Source organism: Chelonia mydas, chromosome 7 (genome assembly GCF_015237465.2).
Source record: "Chelonia mydas isolate rCheMyd1 chromosome 7, rCheMyd1.pri.v2, whole genome shotgun sequence".
Taxonomy (NCBI): Eukaryota; Metazoa; Chordata; order Testudines; family Cheloniidae; genus Chelonia; species Chelonia mydas.
Window position 1 is genome coordinate 23,523,613 of NC_057853.1, and position 17,567 is coordinate 23,541,179.

Below are 17,567 nucleotides of genomic sequence, written 5' to 3' on the forward strand. Positions count from 1 at the left end.
CCTGCAACCACCCGCCCTAGCTCACCTCTGCCCCCCCCCGCTCCCCTGAACACGCCGCCGCTCCACTTCTCCCTGCTCCCTCCCCAGGCGAGGGAGAGGCAGCACGCTCAGGGGAGCAGGCGGAGCGGAGGTGGGGGGCGGAGCGCAGGAAGTAACGGGGGCGGGGGGTAGAGGAACTGCTCCCCACCCCAGCTCACCTCCACTCCGCCACCGCCGCCTCCCGCGAGTGCTGCCGCTTGGCTTCTCCTCCCTCCCTCCCAGGCTTGCCGGGCGAAACAGCTGTTTGGCGTGCGGCAAGCCTGGGAGGGAGGGGGGAGAAGCGGAGCGACAGCGGCGCGCTCAGGGGAGCGGGTGGAGGCGAGCTGGGGCGGCAGGGGCACATTTCTAGGGGCGGCATGGCCAGCGCCGGAATGCCACGCCTAGAAATGGGCCGCCCCAAGCACATGATTGTTTTGCTGGTGCCTAGAGCCGGCCCTGTAAACAGTGAACAAGCCCCCACCCGTCCTCCCAGCAGGATCGGGAGATAGAGGACTGAAGGGCTGCTTCGCAGAAGCACTGGTGTGGGGTGGATCTCTAACTGTGTGTGCGGGGGTCATTCCCACGACTGCAGTTAGCCTCCACTGGGTATCTAGACACCATGGTGTGTTCTCCAGGGCTCTGGCCTGTCCCACTCCCCCCACCACTGGGCCTCAGATGCAAGTCAGGAGGTAGGTGGCACTCCAGAGAGTCAGCTCTGGATGGGTCTGGAGCTCCAGCCTGCAGCCACAACTCCCCTGTGGCCCCCCAAGCACTGGCTCCCAGCTGGAGACTCACCCTGGGAGCTGCGCAGCACAATCTTGTACTCAGTGGCACCTGGGACCCCAGTCCAGGCCAGCCGGATCCTCTTCCCCACGGTATCAATGACCCGCAGGTCAGAAATGCTGCCCACTGGGGGCTCCGCTCCTGCAAGACAAGACAGTGCTACGGCCATGGCTCACAGCTGGGCAGGCACAGCCTGGGGACACCAAGGAGCACTGGAAGGAGGGGCGGGGCACCACAGACCTATGGAACAGTCAGAGCAGGCCTGGCAGGGCCAGGAGAGCCTGCCCTCGCTCAGTCCATGGGGTTCCTGGCACCCCCGTTGCTGCATGGATGGAGGCTCCAGTGTAGGGGAAAGGGCAGGGCAGGGATCTGTTTGATCATTGTTTGCCCAGCACCCAAGTTGCTTCCTTTGAAAAGCTACAGTCAAAGAGCCTCCAGGGAAGGGGGCGGGTCTTTCAGCCCCACACAGTCTGGGCCTGGCAGGGGGCCCAGCATTCAGCAATGACCCCACCCATGCTGCCATGCCACAGCCCAGCGGGGTGAGCCGGGAGAAGAGCAGGGGCCCTGTGCTGGGGATGTCACTCACTCGGAGGGCTAGCCACCCCAAAAAATGCTGGTAGGATGTCACAGAGCCACTTGCATGGTGCACTGGGCACCTCTAGGCTCTGGGATCCCTCCTCTACCCACTCCACCCAGGTGGGCCCAGGGGCGTTCACTCACCTGTCTGGGAGATGGTTACGGGCGTGGCCACCTCCCTCCCGTCGTACAGGGTGTAGAGGGTGATGCGATAGTCCGTGGCTGGCTGCAGGCCGGTGAGCTGGTAGCTGTTGATGTTGGTGGGCAGGGACACAGTCTGTGGGGGCTCAGCACCTGAGAACCAGAATGGGATGGGGGGGGGATGGGGGGGCGGAAATGAGGCAGTCACTTGCTGCTTCCCAGCCCTGAATCTCAGCACCTCTCCTCCCCTTCGTCCTCCCAGGGACTCCTGCACCAGCAGCTGGATCCCCCTGAACCTGGCCGGCGGGTGAGCCAGACCTGGAGCCCAGCTGAGCCTGTGGAGATCAGGGATGGGGATCTATCACCCTACCCCCATGCAGACACAGGGCATTTCAGCCTCTCCAGTAGCCTTCCCCACCGCCTGCCCTGGGGACCTGGCCAGCCTACCTGTTGCTCTTTTCCACTCCAGCCGGTAACCACGGGCATCGCGGATGATATTCCAGGCCACCTGGATGGAAGTTGGGCCCAGAATGACAGTCCTCAGGGACTGGACTATGCCTGTTTCTAGAGGAAGGAGAGACAGACGGCCAGGCTGAGCTCAGCAGCATGAAGGCTCTTGACAGAGACTGGCGCCCACCGAAGGGAAACACTTAGGCTTCCAAATCCATCTCTCAAGCCGAGCCTAAAGCTGGGCACCCCGCCAGAGTAGCCCTTTGGGAAGTGAGGTGGTGGGCCTCAGTCCAGTGCCCACCACCACAGCTGTCGCTAATTACTCCCCAGCTGGGCTGCATACCCTCCCCCAAGGGAGGGTCCTTCCCTGGCAGCTCATGGGGGAAGCCAGCTCTGGCACTGCCTCGGCGGAGCCTGCTCTGAGTAGGGATTCAGTCTGCAGGGCTGGCAAGCCGGGGGGCTGCACTGGCAAGAGAGCTACTATGCCAAGAGAGAGGATGAGGAGCCAGGCCTGGGGCAACTGACGCTCGCAGCCAGAAAAAGACACAGGGAAAAATAACTCCCCATCTCCCTCTGCTTTAGAATATGTCCAGAAATATCTGTGCCATGGGGGCACTCCCAGGGCTGAGCCCCCCCTTACAATAGGGGCCTCCCTCCCCAGAGACCTGTGGGAAAGGAAAGGCTACTGTGCCCTGGCCTGGAGAATGGCATTAACCCCCTGGAGACCCGGCCAAGGGCACCAGGGATGGTACTGCTGGGGGCAACCAGCAGGGGTACTGTCAGGACTGTTTCTGCAGGAGCAGTCCCAGTCCCAGCCTCCTCCCCACTTGACTGTAGGTGCCACCTCATCCCGCTTTCTGGACATTACAAAGTGCTCTCTCAGCCAGGATCCCTTCAGTACCATATCAATCCGCCCCCAGCCACACCGGGATGCAGAGCTGCTGTCTCCCCCTGTGCATCGCTCTCCCATGAGAGGGACACCAGCCAAGCCTGGGGCCATGTGCATTGCTAGTACTTTGTGCTGCCCCAGCTGCTTGTCCTGTCAGCCCTCTGGACATTCTCAGAGCATAAGCTCTTGGGGCCTTGACTCTCTCTTCATTGCATGTCCATGGGTGTTTATCTGTGTGACACAAGAATCTCTTCTTGCCAACTAGCAAGGAGCACAGAGGGGGTGCACAGGGCTTTTGGGGATCTCCTGGATCTGGTACATAACTTCTAGTTCACCAAAGAGTGCCGTGCGAGGTCACAAACAAAAGCCAGTGTCGCACTCATCATCAGTATCGGGAAACGCATGTACAGAGGTTTCATAAGAAGTTGTTATGTACATACACTGAAAATTATGTTCTCTAGGTCAAGTCAAGGGGACTGGTCATCCGCAAAGATGAAAAAACAGGTTTTCCGTCAGTCAAGAAATGTTTCTGTCTAGCTGCTTACATGGATATTAAGTATTGTCTGCTTCACATTGGGTCTCCCCTCAGCCGGCTGAACGGAATACAGACAAAGGGTTGCAAAGGCTTCAGCGAGGAAAAAGCAATAGGAAGAAGCAGACAGTGGGCAGGGAGAACAATACTTGAAGTGCACATGTGACGTTATGGACTTGAACTGAGACCGTGTAGATCATTGTTGCAACCAAGGTCCTGCAGTGGCACCAAATCTTATATAAAGGGGGTCAAATAATAAATTTCTAAATAAGAAATAAGAAGCGATGGAATGGGTAAGACAGAGTCCGTCTGGGCAAAAATTACATTGGGAAAGAAAACTATTAGAGCCTCCCCTGGGATAGTGCTTGGGGTCTACGGATATTTGGATACGGATAGAGCCCCTTTTAATGTTTTTAATAAAGTAAATACTAATGGAAACTGCGTGATCATGGGAGACTATAACTTCCCAGATATAGACTGGAGGACAAGTGCTAGTAATAATAATAGGGCTCAGATTTTCCTAGATGCGATAGCTGATGGATTCCTTCATCAAGTAGTTGCTGAACTGACTAGAGGGGATGCCATTTTAGATTTGGTTTTGGTGAGTAGTGAGGACCTCAGAAGAAATGGTTGTAGGGGATAATCTTGGTTCAAGTGATCGTGAGCTAATTCAGTTCAAACTGAACAGAAGGATAAACAAAAATAAATCTGCAACTAAGGTTTTTGATTTCAAAAGGGCTGACTTTCAAAAATGAAGGAAATTAGTTAGGGAAGTGGATTGGACTGAAGAATTTATGGATCTAAAGGCAGAGGAGGCCTGGGATTACTTTAAATCAAAGCTGCAGAAGCTACCGGAAGCCTGCATCCCGAGAAAGGGGAAAAAATTCATAGGCAGGAGTTGTAGACCAAACTGGATGAGCAAGCATCTCAGAGAGGTGATTAAGAAAAAGCAGAAAGCATACAGGGAGTTGAAGATGGGAGGGATCAGCAAGGAAAGCTACTGTATTGAGGTCAGAACATGTCGGGATAAAGTGAGACAGGCTAAAAGTCAAGTAGAGTTGGACCTTGCAAAGGGAATTAAAACCAATAGTAAAAGGTTCTATAGCCATATAAATAAGAAGAAAACAAAGAAAGAAGGAGAAGTGGGACCGCTAAACACTGAGGATGGAGTGGAAGTCAAGGATAATCTAGGCATGGCCCAATATCTAAACAAATACTTTGTCTTTAATAAGGCTAAAGAGGATCTTGGGAATAATGGTAGCATGACAAATGGGAATGAGGCTATGGAGGTAGATATTACCATATCTGAGGTAGAAGTGAAACTCGAACAGCTTAATGGGACTAAATTGGGGGGCCCAGATAATCTTCATCCAAGAATATTAAAGGAATTGGCACACAAAATTGCAAGCCCATTAGCAACAATTTTTAATGAATCTGTAAACTCAGGGGTTGTACCGTTATGATTGGAGAATTGCTAACATAGTTCCTATTTTTAAGAAAGGGAAAAAAGTGATCCAGGTAACTATAGGCCTGTTAGTTTGACATCTGTAGTATGCAAGGTCTTGGAAAAAATTTTGAAGGAGAAGGTAGTTAAGGACATTGAAGTCAATGGTAAATGGGACAAAACACAACATGGTTTTACAAAAGGCAGATCGTGCCAAACCAACCTGATCTCCTTCTTTGAGAAAGTAACAGATTTTTTAGACAAAGGAAACGCAGTGGATCTAATTTACCTAGATTTCAGTAAGGCATTTGATACCGTGCCACATGGGGAATTATTAGTTAAATTGGAAAAGATGGGGATCAATATGAAAACTGAAAGATGGATAAGGAATTGGTTAAAAGGGAGACTACAACGGGTCCTACTGAAAGGTGAACTGTCAGGCTGGAGGGAAGTTACCAGTGGAGTTCCTCAGGGATCGGTTTTGGGACCAATCTTATTTAAACTTTTTATTACTGACCTCGGCACAAAAAGTGGGAGTGTGCTAATAAAGTTTGCAGATGATACAAAGCTGGGAGGTATTGCCAAATTAGAGAAGGACAGGGAAATCATACAGGAGGATGTGGATGACCTTGTAAACTAGAGTAATAGAATTTAGTATGAAATTTAATAGTGAGAAGTGTAAAGTCATGCATTTAGGGATTAATAACAAGAATTTTAGTTATAAGCTGGGGACACATCAATTAGAAGTAACGGAGGAGGAGAAGGACCTTGGAGTATTGGTTGATCATAGAATGACTATGAGCTGCCAATGTGATATGCCTGTGAAAAAAGCTAATGCGGTCTTGGGATGCATCAGGAGAGGTATTTCCAGTAGGGATAAGGAGGTTTTAGTACCGTTATACAAGGCACTGGTGAGACCTCACCTGGAATACTGTGTCAATTCTGGTCTCCCATGTTTAAGAAGGATGAATTCAAACTGGAACAGGTACAGAGAAGGGCTACTAGGATGATCCGAGGAATGGAAAACTTGTCTTATGAAAGGAGACTCAAGGAGCTTGGCTTGTTTAGCCTAACTAAAAGAAGGTTGAGGGGAGATATGATTGCTCTCTATAAATATATCAGAGGGATAAATACTGGAGAGGGAGAGGAATTATTTAAGCTCAGAACCAATGTGGACACAAGAACAAATGGATATAAACTGGCCACCAGGAAGTTTAGACTTGAAATTAGATGAAGGTTTCTAACCATCAGAGGAGTGAAATTTTGGAATAGCCTTCCAAGGGAAGCAGTGGGGGCAAAAGATCTATCTGGTTTTAAGATTAAACTCGATAAGTTTATGGAGGAGATGGTATGATGGGATAACATGGTTTTGGTAATTAAATATTCATGGTAAATAGGCCCAATGGCCTGTGATGGGATATTAGATGGGGTGGAATCTGAGTTACCCAGGAAAGAATTTTCTGTAGTATCTGGCTGGTGAATCTTGCCCATATGCTCAGGGTTTAGCTGATCGCCATATTTGGGGTCGGGAAGGAATTTTCCTCCAGGGCAGATTGGAAGAGGCCCTGCAGGTTTTTCGTCTTCCTCTGTAGCATGGGGCACGGGGCACTTGCTGGAGGATTCTCTGCTCCTTGAAACCTTTAAACCACGATTTGAGGACTTCAATAGCTCAGACATAGGTGAGAGGTTTTTTGCAGGAGTGGGTGGGTGAAATTCTGTGGCCTGCATTGTGCAGGAGGTCAGACTAGATGATCATAATGGTCCCTTCTGACCGTAGTATCTATGAATCGAGGTGTCCCAGACAAGGTTATGGTTTGTTGGTTATGATTATGCGATCTGTATGTGTGTATCATTTTTACAGTTGACGTTATGAATATTGGCTCTATACTGTCTGTATTTCAAACTTATGCTTCTGTGTGACACCCCAGAAAAGCTGGTGTCAGCTCTGCCTAGCCTGCTTGATGGCCCATTAAGGACCATCAGCTGTACAACTGACCCATTGAGAGAAGGCAGACGCCTTGTGACTCAGCAAGGTTTGCAGGGACATGCCTATGGACAGAACGCTGAGGTTTTTCCAGGCCACGTGAAGGACAGCTTGTCTTTGGAACAAAGAAAGCAGAGACCACATGGCAAGAGAATATAAAAAGCTGCTGCAGCTCCTCCATCTTGTCTCCAGTCCTGCTTCATACCTCTGGAGGGACTTTGCTACACTGAAGCTTTGAACCAAGGACTGAAAGACCCATCCCAGCTGTGGATGTCCTCCAGAGACTTGATTTGAACCTGCAGTTTATTCTACCACTGCTGCAAGCCTGAACCAAGAACTTTGCCATTACTGTGTGTAATTGATTCCATTTAACCAATTCTAGCTCTCATCCATCTCTTTTTCCTTTTATGAACAAACCTTTAGATTTTAGATTCTAAAGGATTGGCAACAGCATGATTTGTGGGTAAGATCTAACTTGTATATTGACCGGGGTCTGGGGCTTGGTGCTTTGGAATCGAGAGAACCTTTTTTCTTTTACTGGGGTACTGGTTTTCATAACCATCTGTCCCCATAACGAGTGGCACTGGGGTGATACTGGGAAACTGGAGTGTCTAAGGGAATTGCTTGTGTGACCTGTGGTTAACCAGTGGGGTAAAACCAAAGTCTTCTCTGTCTGGCTGGTTTGGTTTGCCTTGGTGTGCATAGAAACCCTAGACTTGGGCTGTAACTGCCCTGCTTTAAGCCATTTGTCCTGAATTGACACTCTCAGTTGGGTCCCGGCAGAACCAGCATCATTACAGCACATCAAAGATTTGCTCTAATGAAGACTCCCTGGCATCCTTCACCTAGGAAGCTAACAGACTGTGAGTTTACTTCATGAAAGAGGGGTCTCCATCAGGCTTGGCTGACAACACTGGAAAGCATGTTGGGCAAGATCTGCTTCTTCAGACAGGAGGAGAAGTTGTTAATGTAGTTACCTAGAAAGCTGGTGATGATTTTGTTTTGTATGTAACCATTTATTTCTGATACCCTTACTCACTATCACAGGAATCTCTGTTCTAGTTTTCACTATCAATATATCTCAGTGCTGTGTGTTAAGCAAAGTGCTGCTCCTGAGCTGACAAGCTGGTGCATACGATTCCTTTGGGAACAGCAGGCCTGGTAATTCTAGGAGTGGCCGGTGAATCAGGGGCTGGATGGTGCACTGCATGCTCTGAGAACTCAGGCATTGGTGTGTGCCGATTGCTACCTGTACAGAGAGCAAGGCCTGCGGGGATCTGGAAGGCAGTGCTTGGGCTGCCAGTGGCTGCCGGGAGCTGATCCACAGCACGCACAGACGTGACCTCCTCATGCTAAAGACAGGTGATGGTGAGGTGCCTCGCTCCTGGGGAGTGTCACAATCGAAAACACGGCTTGGCACTATAGAGCCCTAACTGGGGCTTCTGGGTGCTACTATAGTACAAATACTACAGTTATCCCAAAGAGCCACCAGCTTCCTGGCACAGACCCTGCCTCCCGCCCCTCAGCAGTGGGAAGCCTCTCCCATGGCCATGCACACACCTGTTCTTCTCCTAATAGAGGCTGGGGGCCCCTCCACTTGCCCGTAGAGTGAAATGACCGTCAGCAGGTAATCTGTGTCTGGCTGCAGCCCTGTCAGCAGGTAGGAATTCTTGCTGGCATCCACATCAAATTTCCGAATGTCCTGGCCTGAGATAATCCAGAGCAAAAGGGTTTAAGGCACAATTCCAGGTCGTCCGTTCAACTGAGAGCCCCATGCAACACCAGGGACTCCACATCAGACCAGACCAACAGCCCTTCCAGCCCGCTATCCCATTTCTTGATTGCACGGGGCCAGAGCCGCGCTGCTAATCCAGTATCCTTGCGTCCACGACACAGCAGATGAAGTCTAGTCTGGCATCCAGCCTCCCCCCATACACCAGGCCATACCCCAGGCCCATCTCATCAGGTTTTGGATTCTGGGCTGCCAAAGGCCAGCAAATATCCTGACACTACTCCCACACCCAGCCGTAAGTGGCTTTGTCAGTAAAAACTGTTCATGTTAATAGAGAGCATGGGGGATGATTGAACAAGAAAGCTCCCCGCACTCCACCCCACCTCAGACACAGGTGACTAACATACAGGGCCTGATCCTACCCATCCTCCACAAGCAGGACTCCCAGAGTTCTATGCCAAGAGGTTTGCAGACCTGGGCCCTGCACCTGTGACCCAGATGTGTGGGCCTTCCTTGAGGGATTCAGCAATGGGCTCTGTACAGACAACGTGGCTGACCTGGCCAAGAAGCTGCGCAAACCCCAAAGCTCGTGGTGAGGTCATTTCCAGGAACACATGGACACCTTTCAGTCTGGTGTGATTTGGCCTGGTTCTCCATGTGTCTCAGGGGCAGAAGGAGAGATCGCCAGTACTCCAAGAGCAGGGCCATGCAGAGTCTCCCAGAGAACGGACAGAGAGCCTGGAGCATGGCCCCTCCCCACCATTCCCCCAGGCTGTTATACCCCTAGGACTGGCACAAGGCCCAGCAGGAGAGCAGGTATGGATCTGAATTGCCTTCAGTGTGATAAAGATTCTCTTGACAGAAGTTCATCACCCCGGCCCCCTTTGCTCATTCCACCACCCTGCCCCCAAACTTTCTTCCCCTCACCCCCAACTTCTCAAGCAGCTCTGCCACCTGCCCTCCTCTTCTCCCCCTGTATGTGCTTGCCGGTCACTTGGTCCGCTTCTGTCTTGGGCATCCTGCCCAGCCCCCGGTCCCTTTCTCCCCTCAGCATGCTGCCTCACTCGCCTCTCCTCCAGCCACTCTGGACTCTCCAGTCTCTCCACACTTCAGCAGCAGGTGCTCCAGAGAACACAGTTTGGGACCCTCTGCCCCATAATGCACCTGACTACACAAGAGTCCTGTCCCATGGGAGGGGTGTATCTGCTCTGCTGGAAGAAAGGCATGCCAGCCCCCCACCCACACCCACTCCTTAGAGTCTGCACCACAGCTCAGCACACTGGGGCTCCCCACCATCCAGCCAGAAGGTCTAGAGAACTGTGTCCACCGTTCAGTCTACAGCACCCTGCCACTGGTTTTTGGGATGGGGAGAGAGCTCTAGTTAGTCAGGTAGACTTACCTGAGGGGAGCCCCCAGGAGACCCGGTATCCAGTAGCTCCACTCACACCCCGCCAGGTCACCAGCATGCTCTGCTGGGAGATGTTCTGAACCGACAGCTGCTGCACCCCTTCCAAACGCACTGGAGGGAGAGGGAATCAAACAAAACACAACCATGGCACAAATGTGAGACCCAGAGAGCTCAGCCTCCATGCAACCTGCAAGACAGCCAAATATACTGCAGAGTCCAGCCCAGCCCAGCCCAGCCACCCTTCTGCATTGCCAGCTCATGTAAGAGACACAATAACCTTAACTCTGCCCCTAAATAAGCACAGTTCCCTTCATCGGTAATCTCAAAATATAAATACCCCACAAAACTCTTCAGAAAAATACACCCAGGAATGATGCATGTGCACTTCATGGACATGCACCAATCAGCTTCAAATGCAAGTCCACACACATGCATTATTTTAAAAGTGGATTACGTCACATAAACCAGATATCCAATACTAGTCTCAAAATACATCAGAGATACCTTACCAAAAAATTCTATGCTCAGGTGATTAGAGAGAAATCAAAATCACTTCTTCATTTAAAAATCCCCGGGTCAAAGTGAAGGATGTTATGCTGCATCTGAGATATGCACGTTTTGTACTTGACCTGAGTTAGACATGGTTGAAAAAACACGAGCTAACAATTTCACAACATGTGGGAGTGGTGTTCATTTCACCGGATTCGAAGTGGGCCCATTTTCCAGTTTGCCTGACACTTTTCACACAGCTGGATTGATATTTTTATCAAAAGCGTTTTAGAAACATTTTGCCTATTAAAAACCATAGTTCCTTCCTGGAAACCAGGATTTTGGCAAAGAGAAAATGTTGATGATGATTTTGAGAACTATGTTGATAGAGTTTTTATAAAAATATGGAGAAAAGTCCTATGAAAAACTGACATTTCAATAATCGGACAATTATTTTGCAAAAAAAAAAAGAAAGTTCCTTTTTAAAAAAAAAGAAATAAAAAGTCATTTTTGGCAGAAAGAAAACCCAGTCAGATGCCCTCTGGCAGCCCCAGGCTCTGGCTGTCTGAGCAGATGGTACTTACGGGTTCGGCCGGTTAGCTGGGCCGGCGCTGCCATCTGTCGCTGGGAGATGGGCTGAAGTGTGACCACGTAGTCAGTGTTGGGACGCAGATTGCTGAGTGTGACAGACACAGCGTTGGCCCCCAGGCTCATTTCCTCCGCTTGAGCATCACCTGGGATGGGCACAGACAGCGACACATGAGTGGGGCCCAGCACGAGGGGGGACTATCCACTGGAAGGCAGGGGACTCTGGCGCTGCCGGACACCACCCCAGCCTTGGGCAGGCTGCAGAACACAAGCTATGTGGGGCTTCAGACAGGCCTTTCCTTCATGCAGTAGGTCAGGACTGGAACACTCTGGTGCCCAGGTGGGTTGGCGAGGGGGAGCACACGCAGGCACATGCAGCACAGAACACACTTGGCCTCCCACACGTGTGCAAGCACATGGCTAGCAGCATGAGCAGACACGCTCTGTGCGCTCAGTACATTCAACCAAGCTCTGTGCCCCCATTCCCAGCAGCAGGGCTCAGCCAGTGCAAGAAGCTAAACAAAGATCAGGGGCTCAACCCAACCAGGCAGGGCTGGGAAAAGGGAGCAAGGGCCCTGCTTGCACTCCCTGGCAGGGAGCTGTAGGCAAGTCCTGGCACTCCCTTGCAGATGCCATGAAAGGAGGGGAAGATGGCAGGGAAATCTCCACACACAGTTCTAAGCTGGCCCCCTCAGCCAGGCACTGGGTCTGGGCAGGGCACAGGGGTGGTTCGGATGAGCTCAGCAGTGGTTTTGTGCCCTCAGGGCTAGCATTCTCTGCTGGGGAGATGCACTGCCATGGCAGCCGGGTGTGGCAGCATGCAGGGCGAGGCGCACTGGGAGTGCTGCCAGGGCCACATGCACTGGGATGGCTGCAGGCTGGGGAGGGGCAGCTCCAGGTGCAGCTTCCTACAGAAAATAGCACTGGGGTGGGGGGCTTGAAACCATCTATACCCCTGCCCAAACCCCAGCATGCTCAGAGAGCCCCTGTACACACACACACACACACACACACACACACACACCCACCCCCTCTTTGGAGCACACACTGTACCCCATGTACATACCTCCACATGTACACCCCCAGCACATGTACTGATCTCCTCCCGTACACACAAACCAGCCCTGTACACCCACACCCCAGGACACACACCCAACCCCTTTCAACCCCCTCCCCCCGCCACACACACACACAGAGGATATACAGAAGCACCTGGGCCCACACATTCCCCCGCAACAAATACAGCTGCAGTGAGAGGAGAGCTGGGGCTGGAACCCGCTCTCACCTATGGGCTTCACTCGGCCACGTGAACGCCACACACCATATCACAGAGATCCTGGCAGCACCACCCACCCCCTTTGGGCACAGTGGATGCCCTGCACTGACCCCGGCACAGCACGGCCTCCCATGGGAACAAGAGGCCATTCAACTGGCTCTTTGTCTGCCTGCCTCGGAGGGAGTTCATACGTCACATCTGTCTGCTCCTTGGGGTTTGTGGCTAACAAAGTTGCTGGACAGACAGGGTGTGGGGAGGAGGTGGTGCAGCCAAAGAGCGAAGGGAGCAGAAATCCGTGCTCGCTGATTCCCCTCCAACCCTCCCACTCAGCCGAGACCTAGGGCAGTGGAGAAAGGCCTGTCCAGGCTTGGATTCCCCTGCCCTCCTGGAATGGATCCAGGCTCCTCACCCTACACATGAGGGACAAGGGTCTGTAGCCGGGCTGGCTGGCAGTTCTCCTGTGGCAGAGAACACAGCCCAGGGGGATGTTCCCACATTGCAGAGCCACAGGAGAGGCAGCGCCTCCCCGGCCCAATCGCCCGCACTCCGCCCTCACCTCGGGCCATGTAGGTGATCCGGTAGCCCTGCAAGTTCTCCAAGGCAGCTCCCCAGGCCAGTCTGAGGAAGGACGGCCCAGCCTCCACCACTCGGAAATTCGACACTCCAGACAGGGCCCCTGAAAGAGAATGGGGGCAAGGCCATCACCCTCACACACTCCTGCTCCAGAGAGCCGCCAGCCCTTCGCGCGGGGTCAAGAGGCGCCTTGGTGCCAGGAGAAAAGCAAGCTGCCTTGGGGCGATGCAGGAGGGGACAGGGGCGGTCATTAGCCAGCCTGGGGCCAAATCCCAGCATGTGGCAGAGCAGCCCTAAAACTGTCACACTCCACTGGGCAGCGTCCTCGGGATTCTAAACACTGACTCAAAGACTCCCCATATACAGTTCATCTCTCCGCTGCCAAGCCCACCGACGCCCCAGAGCTAACGTTATTGTGGGACCCACCAAAAACCATCAGCGCGAGAGCCCAGTGCCTGGCTCGGCAGCGGCACTCACACCCTATCTATCCCATCCCAGCACGGTCATCCAGCCACAGAATCCAAGATGGCGGCAATGATGGAGTGAGCACATGGTGAGGCCAGAGGGAGTCACCCATTCCCATGGGAAGCCTGCCAGGGTCACAGGCATGAGGAGTCCCACTCACCCCAAACTGAGCTGGAAGCGGGTCCAGCAGCCCTGTCCCATCCTTGGGTGGGCTCAGCCAGGCCCTATCCCTGTAATGGGGCCCATCCTCAAACAATGGTGCATGGACATGGTAGCCGACCTTTCTAGTCCCAGGCTGGATTCCAAGCTCACCCAGGCTCTTCCATCAGGAATCCCCCTGGCTCAGAGGGCACCAGGGAGCCTGGGAGTGCAGGCTGGCTCCTGCTCTGGGCAGGTGGACGAGGTGTGGGGGTGCGGGGAGTGTCAAACATGCTGCTTGGATGGGGAGCAGGGCAGGTTACTCACCAGTGCGTCCTTTGCCAGAGACCGACTCGCCAATGCTGTTGGCATACTGGGCGATGACAGTGACCAGATAATCCGTCCCTCCTATCAGCTGGCTCAGCACGGCACTCGTCTCCCCGGGGCTCAGGTTGACCTGTTCAAAGGCACCCAAAGGCATTCCCTTCTTCAGCCAGAGAGATCGAACATCCTGCCTGCTCACCAGCCTCCTCCTGCTGTCCAGATGGCATGGCCCACTGAGCCAGGCCCCACGGAGCAGGTGGGCTCCATATGAGATTTTGCACCATTCACTTCCCTAAGGGGTTTGGTGCTGGAGCAGGGGTCAGAGCCGCCGCCACGAGAAGCCAACAGGCTCTATTCACCCAGAGGGCAGGCTGCAGGCACACCCTTTCCAATGTGCCTCAGCCAGAGAAACCCCCTTTCCCAGCAAGGGGGGGCAGCTCAGTCCCACTGGCCTCTCTGCCGAGCCTGCCCAGCAGGCGGATTTCCGGCCATAGCTGGGAAGGGAAGCTCTCACCTCTTGCATCTCTGCTGTAACTTGCTGCCCCAAGCCCGTGAGCGGCACATACTGGACTTTGTAGCCTGTGACCGGGCCACCCGCCGCAGTCCAGCGGATCCTCAGCATGTTGACCGTCTGCTCCACGAAGACCAGATTGGACGGGCCGCTGTACACCCGCGGACCTTAGGGGAAGGGAAGCAGCAGTTAGGCTCCCTGCTGGCACCACACCTTCCCCAGGGCTGACACGCACAGAGCCACGGCGCAGACGCTAAGTCCCAGCTGCCCAACGCAGGCAGCCCGCTCGGGGACGGATGGCCTCTGCCACAGCGAAGAACGTCATCAGAAGAGAATCATGAAAACGTTCTCACTCAAACTTTCTGGGTGGGGGGGAATCAACTGGGCAGGGCAGCACCCGTGGGGCCAAAGCGAACCGACACAAGGCCCCAGTCAGCGCCGCGTCACCACAAAACAATGCCGCAGCGTGACACTAGCACTGAGCCCTAGACACCGAGATGTACTTCCAGGATGGGGCTCATCTCCAGAAACACAGGGGAAGGTGGAATTTAAACCCTTCCATTGCAGCATCAGAAACAGCTGCGACAGCCAGTGCCTGAGACTCAGAAAGAGAACTATCTTGCCAAGCAGAGCCAAGTGCAGACAGGGCCCAAATCGGCCCAGTGGGGAGACTGCCAAAATCCCTCAGGCTGTAGTGGTCTCGTGGGTTAGAAGGGCACAGCAGACAGGAGAGATGTGATCAAACACGGCGTTCCAAAGCACGTCCAGGGCTGAGCCATCGCAGGGGGAGGCCGAGAGCACTAGCTGCAACACGCCCCTTACCCGTCTGCAGGACCCCTCCGGTGCTGGCACACACCCTCTGAGACACCAGCGGCAGCAGGGTGCCCAGGATCTTAAAGTCATTGACGTAGAAGAAGTAGTCCTCTGTGGGAGTGGAGGCCACACGTGTGAGCTCCGCGCTGTCTGCGTTCTTGATCCCTGTAGGGGGTGGAGAGCCAGTGAGTGGGTGAGTCTCTCTCCTAGGAATAATCCCCAGCTATGCCCTGAGCCATGTCCCCCTCCACCCACCGGCTGGCACAGTGACACCCCCCCATTCTTACTCGCCGTAGCTGGCTGCTACAGTGTCAGACATTCACAGCGAGCTGCAGCACATTATAGGTGTGCTGGGTTCCCGGGGCCCTTGGCCCATCGCCTCGGACTCTCCCACCTCCCACCCCCCCTTGCAGTGCCCTGTAATGTCCTGCAGTAGCCAGCAAGCCAGAGCTCCCTAGCCTCACACCCCTGTACCATCCACTCCCCCTGCCCTCCCACGCTAGAGGATCAGGCTCATTCCAGGCCTGGCCAGATGCTTCCACGCTCATCCAGCAGCTGCACTGATCAGATCAGAGGACAGATGCATGGCTCTGCCTTCCTCCTAGAGCTCCCCTGCACCAAAGGGACACTTTGGCCAGCGGTGGGAGTCCTGAGCAGCCTGATGAAGGCAGACACACCCCTGGGCTCCTGGAGTCACTTACCCACAGCAAAGACCTTAGTGCCCTGAGCCTTCAGCTTCACGGACGGCTGCTCAGTGTCATCTTGAGACTTGCCATCTGTGATAAGGATGCAGACCTGCCAGGAAGGGGCAAGGGCAAGTCAGGCGGGGGCTGGCCAACTCCACACCAGCTGCCAGGCTCAACACGAGCCATGGGGCCCACCTCAGGGAGGAGGGACCCCAAGGCCAGTGCCCCCATCTGGCTCAGCCAAAGCACAGCAGATGTGAGACTGGGACCCCCAGAAGCTGAGTTTGGAGGGGTCCACACTGGGAAGAAGGGGTGCAGCAGTCAGACAGTCCCACTGGGCTGGAGCATGTTGCCTCCCCATGGTCTCCCCTGTTATGGAAAAAGACTTGGAACTGGATAGATGTTACACAGGGGTTCGAAGGAGAGAGGATGTAGCAACCCACCCGCTCCTGCCAAGCACCCAGCTCTGCTCCCCTCCAGCACAGAGGGAGCCGAGTGACCGGCCTAGCCATCAGCATTCTCTGGCCCCACTGGAGGAGAACTGGCAGGCCAGCGTTTTGCTCTCACATTCCCTGGCCATGGCATAAGCAGGGTCTCTCTAGAGGTACCTTTGGGACTCCGGCCCGGATCTGAGTGGGCCCAAAGAAGTTGTCAGCGATGTACCGGAGGCCGGCACCTGTGCGTGTGTTCCCGCCCTTGTAGCTCAGCTGCTGGATGGCCCTCTTCACCTCCGTCCCGTTGGGATGCTGGGAGAACGTGAACTCGACCCTGGGGACAAACGCAATCCCAGGGGGATGGGGGAAAACCACAACACAGCCAACTCCCGCTCTGAGCAGGATCCCTACACAGTAACTGCATGGCCCACATGCTTCCTCAGGGGAAGCTACCAGGGCACCCACAGGGTTTCTGTAGGGGATGGGTCATTTCCCATGTATCCCTAGGGTGCGGCTCCACGGAAGCGAGGCAACGACACTACAGAGGTGGTCAGTGGGTTATCTGTAATGGGGCTCCTTAGTGTGCTAGGGGCTGCAGGGGCAATGAGGGTAATTAGATATTTTATTCTCCCCCTCCCCCTGCCCAGCCTGGGACAATGAAGGCGTTTCACTGGCTACCAAGGGGCACCGAGCACAGTGCCCATGAGCAGAGGCTGGGCCTCCTCTGTCAGTAGCAGGTGTGAGGCACTCGCAGCACTCCCTCCCCCACCAGATAGCTCTGGGGCCACTCCAAGCACCCCGAGCTCCCTTGGTGACTGGAACCCCAAGAGTCACCCCCAGGAGCACAGAGAGGCGCCCCCACCAGGGACAGGGCTGCAGGGGCCTCCCGCACCCCATGTGCCCGGCAGGGGGGAACAGGACCATTGGGACTCACCTGGGGTCGTCGCTGTACTGCACTGCCCCGAATCGCACCGCGCTCTCACCGACCACATGGACAAAGGGCCTGACCAGGTCCTCCATGAAGGCTCGGATCATGCGGAAGTTGGCCCTCCCGATGCTGGAGGATCCATCCACCAGGAACACGATGTCGGCCGCATAGACATTGATGCATGTCCCTGCAAAGCAACCATCAGCAGCTCAGGGCTGACTCCCTTTGTCCCAGCATGCGAGGGCCAGAGGGAACTGTCCCAGCCCTGCCATGGAAGCTCCCTCTGCTGATTTAGCCCTTCCAGCCTCTTACCCCAGGAGCCCTCACTCCTCCCACAGAGAGCTCCAAGACTGCCAGAGTCCATGAGTCAGGGCAAGGAAGCCCA

At 54.2% G+C, this 17,567-nt stretch overlaps 1 protein-coding gene across 4 annotated transcripts in view; it reads right to left on the reverse strand.

The window, feature by feature from the left end:
- COL7A1 (collagen type VII alpha 1 chain) overlaps window positions 1-17,567 on the reverse strand; it is a 119,775-nt gene that overhangs the window by 82,600 nt on the left and 19,608 nt on the right. For all 4 annotated transcript variants that reach the window (XM_043551663.1, XM_043551664.1, XM_043551665.1 and 1 more), the window contains 13 exons: window positions 17,189-17,369; window positions 16,429-16,588; window positions 15,836-15,929; window positions 15,144-15,299; window positions 14,325-14,488; window positions 13,814-13,943; window positions 12,867-12,986; window positions 11,031-11,180; window positions 9,949-10,068; window positions 8,378-8,524; window positions 1,966-2,082; window positions 1,522-1,671; window positions 814-942 (listed from right to left, as the gene is read on the reverse strand). In XM_043551663.1, coding sequence (XP_043407598.1) covers window positions 814-942; window positions 1,522-1,671; window positions 1,966-2,082; window positions 8,378-8,524; window positions 9,949-10,068; window positions 11,031-11,180; window positions 12,867-12,986; window positions 13,814-13,943; window positions 14,325-14,488; window positions 15,144-15,299; window positions 15,836-15,929; window positions 16,429-16,588; window positions 17,189-17,369 — 1,818 coding nt within the window. The remainder of the gene's footprint in view (window positions 1-813; window positions 943-1,521; window positions 1,672-1,965; window positions 2,083-8,377; window positions 8,525-9,948; window positions 10,069-11,030; window positions 11,181-12,866; window positions 12,987-13,813; window positions 13,944-14,324; window positions 14,489-15,143; window positions 15,300-15,835; window positions 15,930-16,428; window positions 16,589-17,188; window positions 17,370-17,567) is intronic.